The sequence below is a fragment of the Pavona decussata genome, unplaced genomic scaffold, assembly GCF_977016875.1.
Source record: "Pavona decussata unplaced genomic scaffold, jaPavDecu1.1 SCAFFOLD_73, whole genome shotgun sequence".
NCBI classification, from domain to species: Eukaryota; Metazoa; Cnidaria; class Anthozoa; order Scleractinia; family Agariciidae; genus Pavona; species Pavona decussata.
In genome coordinates, this window is record NW_028145492.1 from 312501 (window position 1) to 322211 (window position 9711).

At 38.4% G+C, this 9711-nt stretch overlaps 1 protein-coding gene across 1 annotated transcript in view; it reads right to left on the minus strand.

The window, feature by feature from the left end:
* Positions 1 to 9511, minus strand: part of LOC146476717 (hephaestin-like protein) — a 26977-nt gene extending 17466 nt beyond the window's left edge. The window contains exons 1-7 of the mRNA XM_085114181.1: positions 9218 to 9511; positions 4814 to 5247; positions 3729 to 4046; positions 2713 to 3031; positions 1820 to 2015; positions 1058 to 1295; positions 270 to 446 (exon numbers count right to left, since the gene is read on the minus strand). Coding sequence (XP_084970307.1) covers positions 270 to 446; positions 1058 to 1295; positions 1820 to 2015; positions 2713 to 3031; positions 3729 to 4046; positions 4814 to 5247; positions 9218 to 9381 — 1846 coding nt within the window. The 5' untranslated portion in view covers positions 9382 to 9511. The remainder of the gene's footprint in view (positions 1 to 269; positions 447 to 1057; positions 1296 to 1819; positions 2016 to 2712; positions 3032 to 3728; positions 4047 to 4813; positions 5248 to 9217) is intronic.
* Between the last annotated feature and the right edge of the window lie 200 nt (positions 9512 to 9711).

Genomic DNA, 9711 nt, shown 5'->3' on the forward strand with positions numbered 1-9711 from the left:
TAAGAACAAGATTCGTAAATGTGATGTAAGTTTACTGGCGGATGATGGGGCATCATGATTATGTAATCTTATCATTTTTATATCAAATTTTTAGTGATTATTACTCGATTATTACATATTTTATGCAGTTTTAAATATTTTCAATTTGTATTTTGTTTAGCGTCCATTTATTTTGTGCCCCAAAATTAGTATGGGATTTTCCCAGGCTTTAAGGCATTGACACATTAATAAAGTTTTTATTTTATCTTATCTTGTCGACCAAAACGTACTTTCGTCGATCATAGAAGCATTCCCCGCAAGGTTTTTATTTTCGTTCAAGTACCAGGAGAGGCCCTCATTGGTTAAGGCAAATCGCAGGAAAAACTCGTGGTCAACGTCTTTTCTTTTCCATGGCCAATTTTCCTCCAATGTTCCTTTTTTGCAGATAATCAGAGGACCTATAAGACCTATAAAAGAACAGAAATAAAAAAGAGAGTGTAAACGTGGACTTTACTATCACCATGATCAGACGGCAAGGCAACTCGCACTCCTAGCTGAGACAAATCTCGCTCTGGGCGTGTTGGTCCATCTAGTTGTTTTAGTCTGAGTTTGTGGGTGACATTTTTGATTGCGATCATCTAGGTCAATGGAAGGCTGCGTATATTTGACAGTCATTCCTAGTGCTGTCGTTGCAACTGACGGTTATCTCAAACTGGTTTCATTTTTAAACTTTTGGTACATTAATTCGTTTTCCATGAAAGAAATGCATTGAGTAACCTTTGGGAATTCCCATTGCCTACAAGAAACAAATCCTTTAAAAATTTTGGAGAAGAAATAAATCAACAATATCACGATACTGTGTTTAAAAAACTCCTGAGTTAAATCATTTGTTCCAAATGAATAAAGCACCCTAAACAAGTAGCCTGTGAACAGGCTCCCAAGTGGAGTATAAGGCAAAGAGAAAAACCGGGCTTGGTCTGGGGCGTCCAGACGCGCTCGGCTCACTCCGCTCTCCATGCTCTTCGCCCTATGTTCCACATTGGGAACCAGTTCACAGGCTATAAATAAGCAAACCTACCACTGTGTATGTCCCTGGTGGAATCAACATTAGAATGGTACATCCATGTGAGACATGGGGGATCCTTGTCTGTAGGTGCCACAGCTTCCGGTACAGTCCACCTGTAGAGGTATGTTTGATTGGGCATTACTGCGTCATCAGCAGTGTCATTTCCTGATGATCCATTGGAATAACCTGCACCCTCGTTTGCTTTGTCGTAGAATACACCAAGAGGATGGATACTGTAATTACGACTTCCCTGTACAAAAAAGCCATTGAATGATAGTGCTGAGCAAAAAACAAAATCTAAATCTACATCCAATGAAACCTAGAAAGTAATTACTATTTTATGTATCGTGATACGTTACTCAAACCATTACTGCACAAGAGTTTTTTTAAGTAATGTGGTGTACGAATAAACAAGACGACAGGAATGAAATGAAAGTTGGAAGGCTTTTCAAGAGCATGTATCATTAAGAATATCTTCCTCTTGGTGTTAGAATTGGATTAAGAAGATTAGAAGAATTTTCAATATAAAACAGAAGGTATCAGGCATTAGCACAATCTTGACAGAGACAATTCTCTCGGCGTTTTGGCAAATGATTTCCATTTTTACACCAACGTTCTCGACGCTCGGTTACGAGAATTAAGATTTGTCGTAAATTATGGGGTGACCTTTTTCAAAAGTTTTTTTTTAGAATTCTTAACCTCACTACTGTATTCTGAACTTCCTTCATTTCCCTTAACCTTTTGAGACGTTCGATTCCCGAAAAGTTGTTCTACCTGATTCTTAAAGAGAACCTTGATTTCGTCGCCAACCTCAGCACGAATCACAGGACCTAGGAATCCCAGGTGCATCTCACCCGATGATCGGTTTACTTTGGTAGTAAATGCGTCGTCAGTGTACTCAACATACAAAGCCTTTTTGTAACGTCCACCTATTCTGTTGTCAGCATGAGTGAAGTATTTAGCAGATTCACTGCGAAGAAATACAAACAGTATCAGTTGCATTTTTTGGTATAGTGCAGCACCTTTTGGAATGGGATACTATTAGGTGCCTTGATGCACGAGTGTGACAGATGACAATCCAAGACCGGATTAACGAATGTTTGGTTTATAAACGGATTAGCAGTCAAATCCCTTTACAGTGGCCAATTAACATTTAGTTATCAACTCTGTTGATAAACCAAACATTCGTTTCTACTCCTCACCGACGCAGCACAATAGTCTCTTTAGAAACTAACCCCCTCATGCCTGGATAACACAATGACCTTCTTCATGAGACACTCCTAAACCGTCTGATAATCGGGCTAGTGGGTTGCGCTAATTTGTTTGAATTTGTGTTGGGAAGCGGGTTAAAAAGAATATTAAATGTCAAGAAGGTCACGGTGTCTGAAAAAAACAAAAAACAAAACAAAACAAAACAACAAAACCAACAACTATAAGAATACACTATTTATATGAGAGTAGGTATTGATGATCGATGAAAAGATTAGAGAACACTTTTTTCCCAACGATGTGTTCCAGATTCGACAATCGATCACAGTGAAGTGGGTGAACTGAGCTGTGTCAAGTCTTGCCACAAAATTTCCAAATTTCTTTTCGATATTAAGATCGGGACTTGCCAATTATGTGCCTTTGCTCTTAAAATTTTTAGTCACGAAGAAACATAGTACCTTCCTGGTGATGTTAGCGATCTACCATCAATGTTATTGACACCAGAGGGTCCGTAATTCCAAATCACTTCGTCTACCGCAATGTAGTACATTTTGGTTTTATTACCACTGACAGTTGGCATGGTAACATTCCTTCCGCACTTATCGACATTAAAGAGTGCCGACATTCCTTTATCGAAGAAATGACTCGTCATACAGTTCAGGAGCCAAGTTCCCGGATTCCATGCCTTCATGTAAGCGGTGATGAAAGTGGCTGGAAGAAGCGTTGCTGTGTCTCGACGGTGAGAGCTGATCTTGATTGTGTGGCCGTGGAACGAAGCTTAAAGAAAGGTTAAACAAAGAAAACTAACAAAACTGATTGAAAACAGTGTCTTCTTACTGAGATATTTTGGAATCATTTTCTAACAAAATTTGGCCACATGGCTTGTTCTCAGACAATTGCATAGTACACGTGGCTTATCTAAGGAGTGAAAAGCACTCATCTGTGAAGAGTAATTCTCCCCTAAATTTCAGAATTATATAAATTCTCTTTAGTCAGTGAAGGTCTGAAAGCAGTGGGGCATAATTAATGCTGGGAAGGGACACATAAGTGAAACGACGGTCAATGCCACAAATCCATCTCACGCCAGTGTATCTCTGCAGCATGTTTTCCTGAATATAACATTAACTACAGGTATGGTTTGAGAATTTCGTATAACAGAGCCTTAAGAATGAAGTACCTGAAATGCAGTTTCTCCTATAGTGGTTGCCGTTCTATGGAATACTCTGGCTCAAAATTTGAGACAGTGTAACTCCCCGGTTAATTCTTCTTTGGTCTTCACCATTCGATAATCATGTTAATTTTATTATTCATTGTTAACATAGCTTTAATATTGTACTAATGGATTTTCGTGTATCAATCAAAAATTAGATAAATAAATAAACAATTAAATGAATCATTAAATGAACTATTTCACTTTACTCAACCACTAAGGAGCTAAGTCTGTAGACGGGGTAGTAATTAAGTATATACTCACGATTATGGACATCACTCCACTCTCCCACTCCAATCATGTGCCAGCTGACTTTATCGTCTTGACACATATCCAGGCCAGGCATGTTTCCATATATGTAACCATTTATTGATGCCATCTTGTTACTTGCAACGAATTCAGGATCATTTTTCTTCGCCTTGGTTATATTGGGATTGTTGGAGAAACTTTGAATGTTGTCATCCAAAAGCCAACTCTTGTTTTCGTCTATCTCCGTAAAGAGAATGACGAATTCTTTGTCCACGCTTTTTCTTTTGAAGCTGTTTTCCAACAAAGCTCCTTTCTTACAAATTAGTAAGGGACCTATAGGGGAGTTTACAAAGTCTATTAATGATAGATGTATTTCTTCAGTCCGTGACACAGGCATATACTCTGACAAAGAAAACCCGAGCTTTCCAAGCAGGAGTCGAAGTTATGACCTTCCGATTACTAGTTCAGATGTTCCAGCACTGAGGTACAGGAGAATATTTTTATTATTATTATTATAAGTTTACTTTACGCGACATATTTAACCCTCCAAAAACAAAAGGAACCAGTTTTCCACTCAGCTGTTTGGCAATTTAACCGATTTTCTAAGGACATTAACGCTTTCAGTCGACTTCAGAACAGATACTACACTGAAAGGAACCGTTGGTGACCGCTGATGACAGATCCATGTCATCAGTAGACGTATCTTTAACGTTTCAGTTCCCTCACTCCACTGAAAGCTATTATACAAGGCATAGGTGGTTTTTAACTTTTGATTTTGTGAATGAAATCCTAAGGTATGACAATTCAAACGAAAGATTTTAAGCTGTCTTTTCGTATGGTAGTGCATTACTGTAATACTGTTTGATTTTGCGGGTGCCAGTAGCACAATGCATATGTACTTCGCCTATTCTGCAATATTTTTCGTAAGAATGAAACTTATTAGCTTGGAAATTTTGGCAAGTTTCGAGCCCACGCCACTCTTGCGAGTGAATGATTTAAGGATGTTATCTTGAAGGTCTCTTAATTTGTATGAAGAACCAACTAAATCCACCTCTGTGTTTTTCCCGGGCCGCAAATGGTTTTGAAGTAATTTAAATTACCTATTAAACCTGTGTTTATGTCGTTAACGGAGATAACGTGGGAATGATACATCCTTGTGACGCAATCTTCGTCAGCTTCAGTTGGGGCATGCTGCTCGTTTACAAACCACGTGTAAACATGAACTTGGTTGGGTTGCACTGAGTCATCTCTCTTCCTTTCTTCACTGCTACGATCAGCATAAATGGCTCCTTCGTTGGCTTTATCATAGAAGATGCCATGGGAATGAACGGTGTAAGGTCTGTTACCCATGTTCTTGAAATGGACCATGATCGTGTCTCCCACCTCTCCTTTTATTATTGGGCCCAGAAATCCGAGGTGCTGTGGATGGGGTTTCTCCTGTACAAAGGTCCCATCCGTGTACTCTCGATACAGTACCTTCTTGTACATTGTGGCAATTCTGCCTACACCGCGTTGGGTGAAAGGTATTGCCTGGCTGTGAAAGATGAAAAATAATTGAAAACGTTAATTACCAAATTTACCGGGCTTCTTTTTGTCCCTCTCCATAATTATCTTATCTTCGCACGTATTAAAGCTATAGCAACAAGACTTGGAGGATAGTTAGTACTGCAGGTCCAAAGATGTTTCCTTTGAGGTCCACAACGGGGAGTGATGACGTCATATGACACGGAAATTACGTCACGATTCTGTTCAACATGGCGGCCATCATGGATCCACCATCTTGGATATCTAGATTTTATCAGAAAGTTCAGAAAACCACTTGACCAAAAAGTTATCAAAATGAAAAACAAAAGAAAACAACAAAAAACAAATGATACAAAAACGTGAAATTAACTGTGAGGAAGTTAATATTGTTGTACATTAAAAACAGGAATCTATCGATTTAGAAAAAAACAGCCTGCCAATAATCGTTTCCATGGTAACATCAATTCAGTGCGCCCTTACCTACCATACTAAATTGTTTCCAGATAAATTTCTGAAAAAAATCAAGACGTTTCGTGTCGTTTGCACAAAACTTATAAACGTTCAAAGTCGGCGTGGGCAAAATCCGCCCCTACCCCCACCCTAGATATATAGAGTTAAACGTAATATTTTCATCAAGAACTAAACATCATTATGTGTTCTTCGAGTCTCAATGTTTTCCTCGACTTCACTTTGGGAAACATTGAAATTCTCGTAACCACAGTTTGGCCTGAGTACAACACATGGGTAAAACCTTAGTTAGAAAGAGCCAATCAAATTCGTTGTCTCACATTTGGTTTTCATGTTTGCGTCTAATTTTATAAGAGATACACAACACATGTACGTGCTTAAGTTTTGCTTCAATTAATTCGCAGCGCAGTTGCAACGATGTGTTTAATTTGCTCGAAACCGCTCAAATGTGTAACAAGGTACCTTACCCCTAACATCAAATTGTCTTAGAGCACGACGAGGAAACTATTAAGTGATTTCTCCCGGGAAAAACAGAATATAACCATTTCTTTTAGCGATTACTCCTTAATACACGGGAATAACAAGTACAACAGAGAATTTTTCTTTTCCATTGTTACAAAATTATAACATAGCTGGTAAATTCGTGTTTTCAAGTTCAGTTTCGCGTGCGTGCTTCATATTCCCATTGTGTACGCCGATAACGTCAGCAAACAAATGCCTCGAGATTTTTTTCTCAACATTTAAACTACCGCGTTGAAAATGTCATAAAATAATTGGTTCATTCGTCATATGTACGTTCATCGAGGTATGAAGCACGAGGGAAGTTTGGAGAGCACTCAAGAAGCTAGAGTTGCTCATGCCCAGCGTGCGCGTTCCTTAGCGCGAGAAATCGAGAAAAGAGGTTGTATGTCGGTGCCATTTTGCAACGTCACAATAGCATTATGAACAGTCCATCATGCCCATGGTTTTAAAAAAACACAGACGTTTCTTCAGTGTGGTCATGTCATGCATCTCCGAGGAACGTTTCTTTCACCGTTCATTATAAAAACGTCACCATAGCATCTTGACGTCCCGCGTGCGTTTCGCGCCGTTCCTCGTGGTCGCTGCGAAAAGTACGAAACGAAAAGTACAAGACAAGGTAAGATCCTTTTCTTTCTGAAATATTTCGTAGATTAATTTGAAGTTTTTATCCCCATCGATGATTATTAAGTCTTTGTAGTCTCAGCTTCTAGTTTGAATTGCTGTTTTTATCATTTTGTAATTTTGTCTTATATATTGTATTTTTTAACCTTTTGTATATTTAATCTTTATAGGACCTTTCTGAAAACCACATTTAGTGAATGAAAGCTTCCTAATAAAAGATTATTATTAATTAATTAATCCTAGGCCTTATCTTTTCTAAATATTCCATAGATCAAAGCCTGAACAGGAAAGTATTGACTATTCTTAGAGCTTTGGCGATTCCTGATGTATATTCTATCAAATGAAACGATTTATCTTTGTTCTAAAACAAATGAAATGAGTCAATCAAATGAGACGAGTAGTTGTACTCGATGGCCATTGTGCACCGATGACCCATTGTGTTCACGTTGGGCAAGTTGGCAACATGCAGCACCTGCAGTATGACAATGAAAATGGCCTGTTGTAACATCCAATGGTCTTTGAAATTGTATGCGCAAGAAGAAAACAAACCAGATAACAAGATAAGGCTCTCTGTATTCAATGAGCCCTTTAACAAGCTTATGGACTATGTCAAATCAACCCGTCAATTACAACAGATGTTGAAATTCTGGAAAACCATTTGGAATTGGAATTGGTAAAACTGTCATATTACCCTCACAATAATGAGCTAATCAATATTGAGGTTATTCACATTTAATTTACCTTTTGTTCTCTCGAGAATAAAGTACTTCAAACCTGATATTTCCAGCATTCCGACTAATATTTGCAGTTACAGTACCTTTTTTACATTCGATTTAGCTCACATTCAATTTGAAGAAGATTTTCTTAAATTGCAATTACCAAGGTCTGATTTGATAAGAGTTGCATTAAACATACAAATAAAAAATACACACTTGTATGACTAATAATCTTCACTGGAAAAATAAAGAAGTAACTGGAGCGCCGGACAGTACCCCTGCCGCATCCTTGGTAGGATGCCCTGTTAACACCTTCGACTGGTTGCATAAAACGTTTCTAAGATAACAATTGTTCCCAGACAATAACCTATTGTTTTGCAACTATACTTACAGGTTGCTGTAATCTTAACATGATTTATGCAACCTAGTTAGGTGCCTAAGGGCCTAAGTCGACGCACTTTAATCTTCCGTTACTACTAGTTGTTAATTGATTAATGTCTCTATAAAGGAATAGAACAAAGTTGTATAGAACACATCGAGATTCTATACCGTGCAACAATGTCGATCCAACGTTATCAATGGCCTATTTTAATTTTCAACATTCAAAATCAAATGCTACACTTTTAACAGGCGGATCAAGTGAACATCAGTTCGTCATGAAACGATGCAACGCCATGCATCGCTGGCTTTAATAACAGAACGTTCATCCTATGATTAGCCAATTTCTAAAGCATTCCCACACGGAGATTGACTGACTCCACTACGTCAAGGATTGTGAATACTTTTTTGTCGAAGACGAGAAAGTATTCACAAAATATCATCTTGATCACAAATCATTGGAATCGCGTTTACCGGTCGACATACTAATTCACGCATTTGTAGTTGAATATGTTTTGTGGAATCCTTATTCGGAGCACCTTAAACCACCACATGTGCCTCGCAGTACAGAATAAGGTCAATTCAAATTTTCGGAAAGCCAACAGGAACTCATCTTAAAAATTCGGGGTAATGAGCTTTTGGCAATTTTTCTAATAATGATTTGCCGGGTTTAGATAATCACTATGCCTTGCATAACAAGCCAAGGAAAGGTAGCGTGCGTGCCTTTCCTGATCTCTGATCCAACATGCTTTCCTTCAAAGTTATACCATCTTTTAAGGGGCACTGTATTTGGTCGAAACAAGAAGACAAGCAAGACTGCTCAAATAAAAATTCGGGGGATTAAAGGGCTTGTGTTTCTTAAAAATTTTCGTGCAACTCAGACCTCAACAAAAGAATCGGAATAGATCAGCATTTTTAGACCAGACAGTGTTAGCGCATACAACTATCCCTTTTAAATTAAAATAGGCTTGAAAAAGATAAACGCACATTTAAAGTAGTTTTCTTTAAATTTACTCCTTGGACGCTCCCAGAGGGAGCCGAGCAAATAAAATTATTGAAGTCTCCACATAGCCGATTATCTGCAGTGTGAAGACCAAACGAGAGGTTAACACCCTGAGCCGCAGTCAACCGTTTAATATAACAATGCATATTTCGGGCAGAACCTTCATTGCTGTTTATCAGAGTCATGTTTACTGAACGTCGCCTACCTTTTTACCAGTTGCGAACTTATCGGTGTTTCAAGATAGACATAAAAAGAGGGAACACTGACATTACCTGTCGTCAAAGAGTGGTATTCCTTTGATTTTATTTTGTCCCGAAGGAGCGTAATTCCACTCTTTAATCACAGCTGCGATGTAATACTCACGCCTCGCCGAGATAACCAAAGTAGGTAGACAACCGCACAAAGCACCAAAACCCAAAGCAAAAGACAGCAACATTCTGCTTCCGAAAATCAGCCAGATATGACTCCGTGCTGTTCAGTGTTGCCAACAACACAACAATAAATCTTAAACTCGCCGGAATACCTGTACATATGAATAACCCAATGTTAAAAGGCATGCAGTCACGTGTCAACTTGCTTTATGAAGTTTCTTAATTGACAAGAATAAGTTCTGCTCTTTTCACCACCCAGTATTGTATCACAACAAAGGATAATTTAGCATGGATTTAATTCTATCATACGCTCATTGTCACAATTTGGGTCCCGGAGCGAATGCGTCTATGCTTTTTGTTGTTCATAACAATGAGCTTGTTGTGGGTGAAACAAC